This window comes from Botryllus schlosseri, chromosome 16 (genome assembly GCF_051294905.1).
Source record: "Botryllus schlosseri isolate E-star chromosome 16, Bs_hap1, whole genome shotgun sequence".
Classification (NCBI taxonomy): domain Eukaryota; kingdom Metazoa; phylum Chordata; class Ascidiacea; order Stolidobranchia; family Styelidae; genus Botryllus; species Botryllus schlosseri.
In genome coordinates this window covers 4,749,224-4,765,312 of record NC_137251.1, presented here as the reverse complement: position 1 = coordinate 4,765,312, position 16,089 = coordinate 4,749,224, and the positions used below count along the sequence as shown (strand labels likewise).

The 16,089-nt window shown below is 44.5% G+C and overlaps 1 protein-coding gene across 2 annotated transcripts in view; it reads left to right on the top strand.

The window, feature by feature from the left end:
- The window catches only part of LOC145458360 (rho GTPase-activating protein 15-like), a 29,530-nt gene that overhangs the window by 595 nt on the left and 12,846 nt on the right, over positions 1–16,089 (top strand). The window contains exons 2-8 of one of the 2 annotated variants that reach the window (XM_080336717.1): positions 205–289; positions 7,638–7,781; positions 9,603–9,690; positions 9,750–9,797; positions 11,517–11,693; positions 12,161–12,244; positions 12,303–12,656. In XM_080336717.1, the coding sequence (XP_080192843.1) occupies positions 205–289; positions 7,638–7,781; positions 9,603–9,690; positions 9,750–9,797; positions 11,517–11,693; positions 12,161–12,244; positions 12,303–12,656 (980 nt within the window). Of the gene's footprint in view, positions 1–204; positions 290–7,637; positions 7,782–9,602; positions 9,691–9,749; positions 9,801–11,516; positions 11,694–12,160; positions 12,245–12,302; positions 12,657–16,089 lie in introns of both variants that reach the window. The other variant, XM_080336716.1, reaches the window with a different exon arrangement.

Here is a 16,089-nt window from a genome sequence, read left to right as displayed (position 1 = left end):
TAACCTTATAATTATGTTTAACAATGTGAGCAGCAGAATGCTGAAATTTGATGGGACAAACGGGGCCTTAAAATGGTGATGCAAGATGTAGCCTATATTACAATGCAATCCTATGGTTATGGTTAACTTTTTGTAAATTTGAAAAATTAGAAATTTGTGCCCTCCTTTGCCTTGTTGTCTTAAAAAAAATTATGTTTTATCCAGACCAAAAGAAGCCTCTATATGTACCAGCTGCTTATGTCAAGCAATCACATCAAAAACAGTTTTTATTGGATCATCCATATTTCAGGTAGGTCCATACCATCATTTTGTGTTAGCCATATTTCATAGTCTGTTCCATATTTGCGTTTGACCATCTTTTCTCTCGCTACATATCAAATTTGAATTTTGTGTCATGATTTGTTTGTTCTTCATTGCAAGATATGGAATGACTGTCATCCCTCGGTAATCATCGATTGTCAAATCGCTTGTGAATGAAAACTAATTTATTGCTCTTCTCATCGTTTCATCTTCGATGTGTCCTCTTCATTTTTTTATCAATTCATGTATAATGTATATGCTTGAAATTACGTCTCTAATTTTATTGTTGTATTTTTTCACTCACTGAATGTCTATCTATCATATAAATGTCTTGAAAATATCTTTTCCTTCTATATGTGTGCCAGCCAGTTCAATCATTGATTTGTCTGTCTCTTAGCTAATTAAAGTGCTTCTCGGAGATTGTAATACTTCACGTGATTATTAAACAAACATGTATGTCTACCTATATTTACTAAGCATATCAAAGGATGAAATACTTTTCCGACAGCCTTACAGAACGGAAATAAATATCACAACGCAGAAAGAAACGTATTGCAACGAAATGGTAAATTGCTATCCTTCCCCCCCTAGCATTTCAGTCTCAAGTAAGGGTGAGGAAAAGGATGACTAGGATCTGTAGAGAGAGATAGCATGGTTATCTATCTCCCCTCCCCACAGACGAGTCTTGGAGTGCCAAGGCGATATTAGCACAAAAGACAGTCTCTCTCAAGGATTGACGACAGCGCGTCGTGACCTGGGCAAGGGATGAGATTCTAACAGTCCTGGCTTGTTGTATGGCTGTAATCGAGCCAGGGCCAGCGGTGGCCGTGGGGTCGTCGTTGCAGGAGGCTCGTAGACATCATTAGGCAAGTTTTCCGGCTGAGCGGCTGGTTCTGAGGCAGCAGACGGTGTGGTATGGACCTCGGGGTGGCCCGTCGCAGGTCCAGGATCTTGAAGCGGTGTCGTTGTAAATGTCGGGTGTCCGGGCACTGAGAATGGCGTGAAGCGGCGCAAGTGTTGTCGGTTTCGTATGGTTACGCGGCCAGACCCGTCAACGCGAATGACGTACTGGTGATGCTGGCGCACCTCGACGACAACGCCTGTTCTCTCCCAGCGTTTCGGATGGTTCCCAACTAGATTCTGCAGGTATACATGGTCACCGACTTTCAAAGCAGGCAGCATCTTGGTGTGTTCGCTCCATTTTTCGTATTCGCGACAGTGTCGCCGTGCCATGGCAAGTTCCCGGTGGGCTACAATTTCTCGCCATGATTCATGGGGTACGTAGCGCGCATATGGGATCGGGATAGCATCGCGAATAGGGCGTCCGAATATGATCATCGCAGGGGAGACCTTAGTCACCGGGTCAATGGAATTGCGGTACAGCAACATAGCTCGTTGGAATTTGTCAACATCCAATGAGCCGCCGCTGGATGTGTTGTCCATGAGCATCCGTTTCACCGTCTTGACTGCAAGTTCGGCTCGACAGTTTGCGTGCGGGTTGGCGACCGAAGATACTCTGTGGGTTACGCCCCACGATTTCAAGAATGCCTGGGTCTTTCCAGCAGTAAACTGTGGCCCACCATCAGAAGTCAGCTCCTCTGGAATGCCAAAAGTCACGAAGGTTTGCCGTAGCTGCGAGATGAGTCCATCGGCACCAGAGTTCGAGTGACACGCAATCGGCCAGTTAGAGTACCGATCAACAATGACAACATAGTCCTTGCCATTGTGAGAAAAGTAATCACTGCAGATCATCTGGAAAGGGTACTCTGGGCGTGTCAGGACGGCTGGAGGCTGCATGGGGTTGGATTTTGCGATCCTGTGGCAGTGACCACACTGGTCTCTAATGCGAGAGATGTCGACTGTGATCAGTGGCCAAAAAACGGAGTCCCTCGCCCTAGCATTCATGGCAGAAGTGCCCTGATGCCCAGCATGCAACGCGGTCAGGATCTCATGACGCAGACTCGAGGGTATCACGATCCGTTGTCCCATAAGAATAACGCCCTCCACAGTGCTTAGCATCGACGAGAACCTGTGGTAAGGACGCAAGCTAGCAGGCATGATGCGGAGGTCGGTCGGAAATCCTTCACTGATATACAGGCTCAGTTGCTGAAGGTCGCTATCAGAAGAGGTAGCTTCACGTACCATGTCCCATGTGACAACCGTCGTCGAGGCCCGAAGACTGGCAGTAACGGCAGCCACGGTTGAAGCATCGTCAGCAAAGTCTGGCTCATCGTCGATCAGTCTCGGAATCTTGGACACGGCGATAGGACGGCGCGGTGTGAGATCAGTTTCGGGTGCCTCTCCGGGCAGCTCAAGCCTGACGGGAGGGCCATGCGGGTTCCTGGATGCAGCGTCTGCAACGTGATTGCTCTTGCCGGGCACATGGACAATCTGAAAGCGGTATCCAAGGGTCTTTTCCTTGAGGTTGAGGAGCCGTCTGTTGGTGATGTCCGACAAGGACCTGTCATTGAAGACCCGCACAAGAGGCTTATGATCAGTGGCGACGATCAGCTGGGTGCACCCAAGGACGTAATATCTCGTTTGGTGGAGCGCATATGCGACAGCCAGTGCTTCGCCCTCAATGGGGGCGTATCTGCTCTCCGCTGGGTGAGTAAAACGGCTTCCGACCAGGCATAGTTTCCATCCATCCGGACAACAGGACGGCGTCACAGGAGCGCACTTGCAGTACTTCTGTGTCATGAAAAAGCCAATCCCGGTTTCAGACCAATCAGTCGCGAGGCATGTTGGTCGGCTAGGGTCAAAGAGTCTCACCCCATTCTCAATTTCAGAAATGATCGCTTCTTTTGACAGCTGGAAGGCGCGTTCCAATTCTTCAGACCAAGCAAATTTCCGGGCCGGTTTCAGCAGGTCTCTGAATGGCGTCATCTGCTGTGCCATGGCAAAGGTGTACGCTGCTTGATTCACCAGTCCGAACCATGCTCGCACCCCGGTAATGTCAGCAGGTGTAGGGAAGTCCCTTATTGCGTTGAGGAACTTGGTGCATGGGCGGATGTTGGTCATGGAGATTGTCAATCCAGCAAAGTCCACTTCTTCTTGCGCAAATTGAAATTTCTTTGGATTCAGAGTGATGCCATTGCGGGCACATAGATCAAGCCATCGGCACGTCTGAAGAAAAGCAGTTTCAATGTCCTCCGCCCACATGCAAGTGTCATCGACACACTTCACTTTGTCTGGGAAGTCGGAGATGATTGCGTCGAAACGTTGATTATATGCGTCACCACTCGCCAGGAAGCCTTGCGGTGCAACCTTGTATCGATAGCGTCCCCATGGTGTGATGAAGGTCGTGATGTGTCGGTCCTCCTTTCTGATTGGCACGGAGTGGTAGCCATTCCAGGCATCGGTTACGGTTTTCAGCATGCCCTGGGGTACTCGATCCGCTAAGTGGAACGGCGCCGGGACATGGTGTGTTTGTCGTACAGAGTGCTTGTTCTGAGGTTGCAGGTCGACCGTGCGCCTCGGGGAACCATCTGCCTTGCCGGTGACAACCATCCGTGAGCACCATGTGGTGGGGGTATTAGTACCGACCCTTTCGAGCACTCCTAAGCGTACGTCCCTCTCTAGGTCAGAGTGCACCTGTTCTTGCCAGTGAATGGGGACCAGAGCGGGTTTGTGCGTCGCGACGGGCGTGGCATCCGGGTCAACATGCAGATGCAGCTCTTCCCCTGTCATCAGTGGCAGAGGTTGGTGTTCGCATACATTGAACGTAGTCGAGCCGTAGTAATCCAGTAGCCAGCCCTTCAATCGGTCGACATGTTCCCTAGTTGGCTTTAAACCAGGAGGTAGGGTGTCGGGAAGGGGCGGTGGCTGAGGTTCACGGCGAGGGCAGGAGCAGGCAGGATCATTTTGTTCGATCGCTGCCGTCGTATGAACATCCTGCGAGCCACGATTGTACGGGAAATCCTCCGGTATGATGCCGAGCGTGGCTAGGGCTTCCCTGCAGAGGTAGGATCTGTCAAGCGTCGACGACACATAGCACATGATGCGGGCTGTCCTCGCAGTCCCACCGGGTCCCGCGAAACTGATATCCACAGCGATTCCACCAACTATGCCCAAGTCTGCATGAGATGGGCCCTCCATGATTAGCTTAACAGGGAGCAGATCACGGCGGTCGATACCCAGTCGCACAGCGATGAACAAGGGAATGATGGAGCTCTGGCAACCCGTGTCAGCTACCATGTAAGTCCGGATGGAGGAAAGCCGAGCGGAGGTGCGAATGGGGTGACCCAGCAGAGAATGTGCATCGGGAAGCAAGTTCATCGAGACCAGTACGACAGGGTGAGGTTTGGATGGCCGTACTTTCCAGCCATCATCGAACGCGTGATGATCGAGTCTATTCACCATAGCTGAAAGTGATGCTATCTGTTTTGCCTCAAGAGATTCCGAGGGGCAGCACAGGGCGTCATTCGAGAGCTGAGAGTCGATGCAGCTAGCAGTTCTTTCAGCAGGGCTGGAGGAAGATTCACTCCGGGCCTCCAACTGCTTGGACTTATGCTTCGCGCAAAGCCGGTACGATTTATCCTTGTGGCCCCATTTCCCACAGTCTAGGCATTGCCTGCAGCAATTTGTGTAATGGCCTTTGGACGAGCATTTCGTGCACAGTGAATGCCAGGCTTCACAGTTGCTTTTCCGTGCGTCACGGTCGTTGCGGGGGGCATGGGCCCGTCCGCCGCAGGCCCAGCACATCCTGGAAGGTTGAACGGCAGCTGCAGACTGTGGTGTCGCAGGGAAATTACCGACCTCGGAGTGCGTCAGGCGTCCCTGTTCCTTTCTGGCGATGAAGGAGACAGTGTCTTCCAGGGAGCGGTCTGTGGCAGCATCACCGAGGATATCAGAGAGGATATCGGGATCGGCGATGCCCCGAATAAGGTTGTCCTTTATGATCTCAGAACTGTAATCGAAGACGTGGTTGCAGCCCTCCTCCCGACAGGTCGATGTGTACTGACACAAGGCAGCTTGACCACGCAGGCTAGCAAGAAAGGTGCGGATGCTAGAGCCGGGGGTCTGAACCATCTTGCTGAGCCTGAGTCGGTGCACTAGTATACTTTCATCTTTCACAGCCAAGCGCTTGACCGCAGCGAGCAGATCTTCAACTGCCATGGCATCAATGTCGCGTCGGATATCCTTCAGTATATCGGCACGTAGCTCGGAGTCACAACAGTGGAAGAGAGCAGTAGAGGCCATGTTGTCGGAGATGCGACAGCCAGTTTTGTACATACGCCACTCTCTCGTGAAGGCTGACCATCTCTCGGGATCGCATCCCGATGCGATAGTCGGCTTTTCCAATTTGAGCGGGGGCCCAGACTCAGTTGTAGCAGCGCCATGAACAGTCCTGTCGTGGATTTCGAGGGCTTTGATGAGGGCAGGAGCTAACGCCTCAGCCAAATCCTGTGACTTCCAGGGGCAGTCCTCAATGGGGCAGTCCAGTTGAGGCATTTTCTTGATACAGCTGTATTAGAGCGCTAGTCATAAACAAACATGTATGTCTACCTATATTTACTAAGCATATCAAAGGATGACTAGGATCTGTAGAGAGAGATAGCATGGTTATCTAATTATACTTGATATGACATTGTTGATTTATGGCCAGTTTGTGTTTTGTGGGGCCTGCGAAATGACTTTCCAGCCTAAGATAAAGGCTGAAATCTCTAAAATAAGCATTTATGGAATACGAATATTTTGACTAACGTCTGAGAGCACTGTTTTGGTTGCTATCTATGGTATCTGTCCATTAATCAAGCAAGTTTATCTGTCAATTCTGACAAGGTGTGAATGCCTCCTCCAAATTTTCAACTTGAGCATTATAGCGTCCGTTTCACTATGTCACAATGAATTTGTGATGTCATGTCATTATTTTAAAAAATTCCCCCAAATATTGGTCGTCTCCTGCTGTCTCCGCCCGACCTAAGTAGGCTATCTATCCTGACGAGGCCTATGCAAGCCATCATAGTTATCTGCTTGATTGAGCTCAGTATTCTTCGCTGTGCTGCAATCTCTGATTGGCAAACATATAAACCAAACCCTTTTCTGTGATTCTGCAAAATATGGATAGGTAGCGATTGACTGATTTTTGATTGTATAATCATATAATGTGGTTACTTGGTTGTGTTGGTCATTCATTTATCACTGGCATATTTCACTATACTTGGTTTGGCGTCATGTCACAGGTAATTTGTTTATTGACATTGGTGCAGTTACAGGGAGAGGAGATAAATCTTCGCTAAGAATCACCTGTAAGTTTCTATATAGATCTTGAAAAAATCATGGATGAGACCGGCATTACGTTTTGATGTCGTATGTGGTATGCTTTAGTGTGGCTTTTATTTTGAATGATTATTACTTTTTTGTCATTTGAGTTTGTTTGTATGCTGAGAGAATGCATGAACGGCGGGTATACTGACAGGCATGATTACAATTGTCATGGTATTTAATATTCAGACTCTTACATAGTTATAACTTTACCTAGCGTATTCATTTTTTACTGCCCTGTACTGAATGTCAGGGGGCTGGTATTGGCATGTGTGGTTTGTTGCTGCAGCTTGACATTGAAGGGATTCTTCTGATTCGAAACTTGGCATAATATAATGGATATATTGTCTCCAACAAATTTGATGCGTGGGGTTGAGTAAATCCACTAGCTATGCTTCCATCCATAACTAAAATTTTCAGGTACCTACAAAATCATACTCTTAACCGATTGTTTAATTATGTCCTGTTCGAATCGAATGATTTCAATCGAAAGTGGGGATGAACCAAATTATTTTGCAAATTCTGCATTGTTTGCAAGATGGCTACTGGCTAGCGAGAGACATGGGCGTGACTGAGGCGGGTAAAAGGTCTTGCTCATTCCAAACATCAACTATGAACCATCATCCTAATGGAGCCAAGACTTTAGTCTAGTCCCATTATTTTTGTACAAGCCTTTACTCCGTTACCGCTGCAGATTTTGATATCATTTCGGTAATTATTCCTATCGCACGGCGCCACATTTATTCGCAATCTTGTGCTTTGTTGCTGAGATAGTAAAAAATCAAGTGTATTATGTTGTACAACAAATAATAATTCCTCTTGATTCTTGTTGTTGGTATACACCTATTGATCAAGTGTGCATGGGAATTTAGATTATTATCGCTCAGCGACAGGGTGTATTCTAAAATGAATGTAATAGGAGGCAAAGTTGGCCGTGCTGACTGTTATTGATGTGATTACCTGTGTTGGTATAATTTTCATGAATCCTGGGCATGATATGTTGACACTATTCCAAGACAAAGTCTTTCGTCAGCAGTGACCTTTTCTCAGAAAGATCTTGTGTTATCCAGGAAAGCGCACAAAAAATTGCTTGGTGCGAACAAGTCAAATGCTGACTATCAACAGGCACTGGAAAGTAGCCCTGAAAAAGTTATTTTACGAACAAAGACCGGTGACGGTTCGCATGTTGGTGGTATGGATTCTGCGTCGAAATGGTGAGAGCCTTGGTGTGAAAATTTACGTCTATAGTGAATTGTTTAAAGAGCTTCTTGGAAGTACAGAACTCCAATATACGATTGAATGGTATATTCATATTGAAATGACCCTGAATATCTTTGGCTGACACTCGTCAGGGTTAATCATCAGCAACTAGTAGAGAATTGGAAAGGACATTGTATATCAACAATCGTATCACAAAATATGACGTAACCAACATGGAATGAAATCTCACATAGGAGAGCGTTCAATGTACTATTTTAAGATGGTACACGAACTCCTTCTGTAGACGAAGCTTGGGCTGATGTATTTTGATAAAGGGTGACTCCAAGGCACACGGATGAAAGTGTAAGCGGGGCCCCTTATGACTCGAAATCTGTCGTCTCGATAATTTTTTTGCACAAGCGGGATTATCCAACAGATGTTTGCCAATGGCAGAGTTGAATGGCCTTTGATCGCTCAGCATCAAGCTTGAGCGGGTTAGTCAAGGGCGAGCTTTTCACCGAGTGTGATGCACGTTTTCTGATGAATCTAGGGACATGCTGGTTTATGCGTTTCTGCAAACGCTTCGACGTTCTTGCTACGTAACCACAGTGGGGCTTGCTGACGATTACCCCTGACGAGTGTCAGCCGAAAATATTCGGGTTAATTTCAATATGGATATACTATTCAATACGGTAGTGAATTGTTTGAGTTATTTTAGTGCCATTGTACGCGATACCAGGAAGAATTCCCTGTCATTGTGTGTAGGAGGTTAAGTTTTAGGATACATTCATGTTGCTGTATTCAAATCGTTATTCATCCGCTTAACATTGATACGTTATCCTTTGATGCTTAAGTATTTCCTGTAAACTGGTGGGCTGGTTAACCGTTTGCTTAAGTGGTAATTCAAGATAGAAAATTGATAATGCGGCGTCTCGCCTCTGTGACACCATTAAGTCTATGGCGTAGACTCATTAATAGTATACTTCAGGAAATGTAATTTTCCTATCTGTATCCTATTCTGATGTTGCACTAACATTTTGCACCAAAGTCCTGAATCCGAAATTGTGCCAGGATCATCTGCAGTTACAGCTCAATTCCTACTTTGCATTCCGCAAGTTAAAGTGTATCAATACTCTACCGTTGTTACTAGACTGTTCGATGTTCGTGTCATGAATCTCTCTCCAAGTTTGTCGCGTTCATGATGCAACCTTGCCTCAAAAATGTAACCTGGTGTTGATGCAGTCAACACATAGGACCTAATATAATTACTCATGTTGAGACGTGTACGTTGTACTTTTCATGTCGAAGTTTATGTTCAACATGTTATATAAATTACCAAACTATTTCCGATCTTGCTCTATTCACTACGATTATTGAAATATTCACTGAACTGTATCTTATGCGAGGATATATCATATACGTCAGTGACTACCAAAGTTTGAATCTGGTTGGTTTTTGTAATTATTTTTGGTCTTGATGACAGTTTCCTTTCACGATTGGACCAGTTCACCATTCTTTACCTGCAAGAGAAAAAAATCGCTGTATAACCTCATGCTAACTTCTGATTAACCATCATGTGTCATGTTAATCACACTAAAGTGTTATTCTCAATACAATCAATAATAATGGGATTTGGACAGACTAATGTGCAAATTCATTAGTTAGGCAGTAAGCCGTAGTGTGGTGTGGCCTAGTGTATTGCAGATTAATGCCTGCTCAGGAATCTCAATACAATTGAATAGTCACCGAAAATCACACAGATCAATGAAATTCACCTTGTGATGTCGAGAATGAATTCCAGTGTCGCTTTTCACGACTTCCTGACCATTTTCCAGGAGCGATCTGCGTGCCAGCACCGCATCTCTGGATCAATTCATCGAAAATGAAAATCCCTATGATATCGTTCCGTATTCGGTGGACGGGGTGAGACACTAATTTACCAAATGCTGTTAACGTGATTCGTATCAAAATCATATTTTTAGCCTTTCGAAAAAGAACAGGAGGATACTTATGACCAAGATGATCAAATGGTGGTGAGACCTTTTCAAAAAATTCGATTTTCATTATACTCCTTGATAACATTCCTCTGCGTGCCATTTGAACTCGGTATTCTCGGTATTCGCACTGACAGTACTTTACTCTGTCTGAAATTCAACTTATCATTGCCTTACTCTGCTTTGCCAGCAGTGATTTAGCGCAGACGTGTGTTTTGAACTCCGTTATAATAATTCTTTTAGCTTTTTAACCTTCTACTATGGTCTACTCTGGGGTGTGTAACCTTTATGATAAGCTGGCCAGATATAAACACCGGGAGGCATAGGCAGCACGTAGCCTTTCTAGTAGTTGCTAGACCAATCATCATCATCGCATTATGAAATGGTAACATTGATAACAAGACCGTCAATAATGGTTTATATTTGATTACTAGGGCGTTTTTTTTATGACATGTCAAAATTTATCAAAATTTTGTCAAAATTGTAGCGTTAGGTCAAAAAGTCAAAATTTTTTTGACGTCTGCATTTCGTTTGTATCGTAAATTTTGCACTGTCGGTGAACGTATTATTTGATATTTCACAGCTTTCAGCCTACTTTACAGGCCTACCGTTGTAAACGGCTAATTGTCTGCTCATTGTGGAGCATAAACAGTCAAATAAAACAAATAGGTAGACATGGTATTATGGTCAACGTACCGCAATATCCTAACGAAGAAAGACTTCTTGGGCATTGCATCATTCTTATATTGAGAAGCGCATGATGAAAAATTGTGATGTAGACAACATTGTCAGAATGAAGCAACACGGTGTGTCACCAGCAGTGTACCGTACGCACAACTTGAGTGTTGTCATCGAAAAAGTGCTGCTGTTGAACGTCCTTGGCAAGTTTCTTAGTAAGGACGTGCACTTTCTACCCAAGAATATAGCAAAGTATCTCTAGTTGTACCATAAATTTTTTTAATTATTTCTACCATAGTACATATTGTAACCACTGGAATTCTTCATACGGCCAGATTTCGTTAAAATATTGTTTTTTTCAAGTAAAAAGTTGCCTGTTTCTAAGCCAAAACGTTTTTCAGGCCAAACTACTTTGTTAGGACAGCCAGTTCCCACCAGAAATGATGATAAGTGGTACAATTTTAACATTATGTGGGAAAACATCTAATTTACATACGTTAGGTCAAAATTCAGTTTTTTTAGGTCAAAAAAAAGTGAAAATTTTAATTTTTTATTTCAAATTAAAAAAAAAATGCTCTATTGATTATGTATTAACAAAGACTATTACCGGTACTCGATATACTGTGTCAATTATATTCATGTGCAAAGACAGCAAATGCATTTTTTTTCGTTACTCTTCTGTTAACCCACTCGCGCTTAACTCAAATGTACCGGACTATCAGCTAAGTGGGACGATTATTTTGCTGGCCACACACCATTCAAAATTGGCACAAATTCGCGAGCCATTTGTTCCCAACCTCTGGTCTAGCCTAAGAGAAGCGAGTAATTCATGGTGATTTTCACATTGACTGTGCGGATGTTGAGAAAACCATGCGATTTTTTCGTAGGGCGGAGCCCGACTTTCATGAGTCTGTCCTGGCCATGTAAGATCTTAGTTTGATATGCCGGAGCCGCTGAGATCTTAAGTTGTCTTGTTCGCTCCTGGAGCAACCTCTGGGCTATTATAATCCGAAGGAGTTCGGCCATGTAGGGCAACACAGTAGCTGCCGGTTGGTGTAATGAAATATTTCTTTCCAGGACCAGAGATCACCCACCGTCTCTCAAAACAATTCGTTCAAGCAGCAAAAATCCAACTACTCCAGCCCTGGTCATTCACCGAGCTCGTCGGCTGTCGTATATCCTCCAGTCAGGTGGTCGAGGGACACCAACCAATATGGCGAGACTGTAATGGTGAATAACTTCACGGGAGAAGCTGTAAGTCCTGTTGATCTTTATTCTTTTGTGTTTTTATCGCAGTTTGCAAATTTTATGTATATCACTACTGTCCAATTGTTACTATTGAATTTTATTCACAAAATTGCCAAAAAATATCAGCAACTTGTAAAATCAATAGGTAACTACAACCAGGCATAAATCCAACACCGCACACCTTGAGTTTTTCAATTCGATGCTGTCCCTGCCCATAATGGTCTTCGAAAGTTGGTCCTAGGCACGTCGTCCAAGCTAGCCACTGGCCGTACAGAGCACTAGAAAGGAACTGAATGGCAAAGTAACAAAAACTGTACGCCTTAGGCTGCTCCCACACCAGGTATTTATGTGAAATGAAAATTCAATCAAGCCGCTTTGAAATGGTTTGGGTTGCATATCGCGCCACATCTTTGGGGGGGAGATTTGCTTTCAGTTACATCGTAATTATGTATGAAAATGAAGTTTTTGTTCAGTGGATACAGCTTCACGACGCGACGTCGAACAACTACTATTATTTCAACGAAAAAAGCAAGGAAACAGTGTGGGACCTGCCGTTAGTGAGTATTCGCGATCGCGGCCTCGTGAGCGGCGTTATGATTTCTCGTTTTTTATCAGAGCGAAGAAAATGATGAGAATTTAAACGATTTTTCCTATCAGCTCGGAGCGGATTTGCCCGAGAGTCCAATTCGTTCCGTAGACCCGTTTTCGGTGGGCGACGTCAAACATCACACGGACGATAACGATTTGGACAGGTTCTCTCCCAAAGAAAAGGCGGTGCCGATTAATATTTCCAAATCTCGGTCCCTGCCGAAAGACAGGCGGAAATCGCCGCCTATACCGCCCAACGCGAAGTCCAAACCGAAGCGCCATCCCACTTCGCAGGATAATTTCGACCGCATGGTGACGTCGCGTACTATCGGGATGGTGAACAGCACGTCGCCTCAGCGTGCTGGGCAAGACCAGAGCGAGGTGAGTGGCTCAATCTCGACTTAACGTGATGAGTGTGTTTGCCTCAAGTGATTATGTTTTTGGACTACTCCCCCTTCTACTTGCACTTTTTAGGCGGAATTTATTGCTTTCTACTTCATTGGTTACTACAATCAGACATGGGGTGATTACTTCATGAATGTAATCGATTGCGATTACGATTACTTCGGAATCACGCGATTACGATTACGATTACAGCAAAGTCAGGAAGTAGTCGATTACGATTACGATTACATTGGAAAAGTAATCACGATTACTCACGATTACATTTGTTTTGCTTCTGTAAGGACTATAATCTTAAATTATATATTGGAAGACAATACAAGGATTATGCGATGAAAACGCTTAATGAGATATCAACCCTCTTCATACATCATGCGTCATTTGCTTATTACGTCATAATATACCAATTTCCCAACTTCATTGGGATGATTTATCGCACCCAACGATTTGCATTATTGCCAGGTCTTTACCTGCCGCACCCCAAATTCCTTAATAGGGTGGGGAGCGTGCTCAAACGGGACTCAAAAGTATTTCGCAAACCAACATAAATTATAGAGTATTTTCGAGAATTTAAATAATTCTTGAAAATGTTCTTCGAGCTTCGCGATTCAAATGTCTCTAGTACAGGGGTCACCAACGCGGACCAAATGAGTCGCCCGCGGTCGCTGTAGCAAATATTCAAATGAAAGATTTGAAAGTTGAAGCTGGTTTCATATGAGCATGAGCGGCAGTTGAGCATGGGTCGGCCGACCCCAAGGAACATACGAACGCAGTCGCTCGGGGCATTGCTCGTCTTCCCCCACGCGGCGGCTCAACGGGAATCTATAGTTAATATTCCCGAGTCTCGACGCGGAGATTAGCGCTTTGGTGCGCACTGCAGCAACGCAACTGAGCCCGGAGGAGCTGGTGTGAGTCCCGGCGTGAGCGTTTTTTGGTCTTGGTAAGGGGCGGAAACCCGGCCCAGTGCTCTTATTGTCTTACTCTAAGCGAAGAAATCCAACTAGCACGGATAAACGGTGGGAGTAAGTGGTAACCCGTCGGTCGTCGCAATAATCAGTACACACTACACAAGAAGTAGTTTTTTTGTTTCAAAACGGTTGGTGACCCCTGCTCCAGTAGATAGCTGGGTTTGAAATGCATATACCTCTCCCCCTCGAGAAAAAACATGCATAGGCTATTTTATGGGAACAGGCATTTCGGAGCCGTTCATTACCGCGCCACGATCCCACAACACACCAAAAGACATGCAGTTTCAGCCAACACGCAACTCCACGGGATGTGATACCAAAGAAATACCTTGGCCGAAACTTGGGGTATTCGTCCATTGACAATAGCCGCGCTGGGTGGGCGTGACTAAAAATCGTCCTGTCCTTCCAATCTGAGCCCACAATGCAAATGCCACCCGGCGCATCCACATAGGAATAAAGCCATGACAATTTACGTGTGCGTCTCACGAAAGATATTCTTTTAGTCTGCCACGTTTGGGCGAGTACAATATCTTTTGATTAATCAACAGACTGGAGGTCACGAATTAACAGCATACAATAAAGTAATTATAACAACATACCAGATGCTATAATTATGAATTACGTGCCCCAGCTCTACAGGTAAATCTGACACTCAGGGCTGAGAGAGATTAAAAATGAATAGTAATCTAATGCTATGACCAACATTATTGACGAAATTCAGTTTTGAAAATTGACCAACGGTTGGACCGGGGGACGAATTGCTGTTGGTTCACATTCAAGCTACAACCCACGCTAACATGTCAGGCTATATAAGCGGATGGTTATGGCGGCAGGTCCAAATGCTGACTAATGAACTGTGAAATAACGATTGGCGCCCGTTTCAAGTATAGTTATTTGGGAATAAGATATAGCGAACATAAAAATTCTGCCTTCAACTTAACACAGATACTGCGAGCTGCTGTTACGAGAAACGGCTAAGCACGGCTCAGTTATGATATATATCAGCAGCTGTTTATTGGTAATGCTTCGTTCTGGATACTGCAATGTTTTATTCGACGAGTACAAAATTCCAAATTTTTGTCAGGTGTACGTGCGTACGTAGGCCTACTGCTCGCCAAGCAGCAACGTTGAAACTGCATTTAACTAAGCACAACCAAACATCAATACATAAGTTACTATTTGAAACTATAGGCGGAGTGGTGATCAATATCCTGCTGCAAGGTAGGGGCTTCTGTAGTGTATTGATAACCTGATATACAGCACGGGGGGGGGGGGGTGTTCTTACAATCACACTACAATGTCCATTGCATGTCTGTGTTCTATGTGTGGACTGTGGATACTTATTACGCAATGACGAATGGAGCTAATACTTCTGACGTAATAATGAGTAGTTGCGTTTGAAAATCAGACGTTTGTGCTATCGCTAACGAGGTATATTATCTCATTCTTGTTAACGAATATTCAGTTTATGTCATAGTCCTTGCACAAAAAAACTAATCGTCCTTTGACAAAGAAATCGATTAGATATGGGAAGTAGTCGATTACGATTACTTCGGATTTTTTTCGAATGTAATCGAGATTACTTCAAAATGCTGTAATCATCGTAATCGATTACGATTACTAATCGCGATTACCCCATGTCTGACTACAATAGAAAGCATTTTTTGGATAGGTTTACATCACTTGTACGAGTGATATTGTCTTAGCGACTGGTAACATAGTCCGTGGTCTCAGTAGCCCAACTGTACGTATTTTTGAAAATTGTACAGATGTGTATTGTGATTAGTCATTTTGCATTAGTTGGAAAGATGGCACCCTGTGACTCCGACAGTAGCCAACTCCTAGCTTTTAAAAGTATGCGAACCCTCGTCCGAGTACATTTCAATTCTTCATTTTCTACTTCAGCTTGAAGTAGTTTTGGCATGTTTCTCATTTTCATTCGACACCAGATTTTCGCACTTTTTACTTGAATTTAGTGGTGTTGACTATAAAAAAGGTTGTGTTTATGGCTCACTTCGCGAAAGTCCCGCCAGACCGTTACTTGAGTGCTGATTTCCTATATCTCAGTCCGATTTTCACGCACATTTAACCGAAATTTTCAAAAATGGAGCGTCCTCCGAGGACACTTTCGAAAAAGGAGGACGTAAGGTAACCCTAAACAACACTGACTGCTGTGACCACCTCTGTAGAAACTGCTCGAAATTTAGCCGTGTCGACTGCACTACTGTACTCCAATGCTGAAGTTTTAACTAGGCGCCCATACCGTCATTACTTGCTCTTGAAGTAAGCAAATATTGATAGAGACAACATTGAATGCAGCAGAACAATAAAATGTTACGTCGATCTTTTGAAAGCTACCTCCATGATCACACCTATCTGATTGCATAATGTGAAATAAATGCTAAATTTGGAGCTGTGTGTAATGCTTATAGGCCTATGCTCGA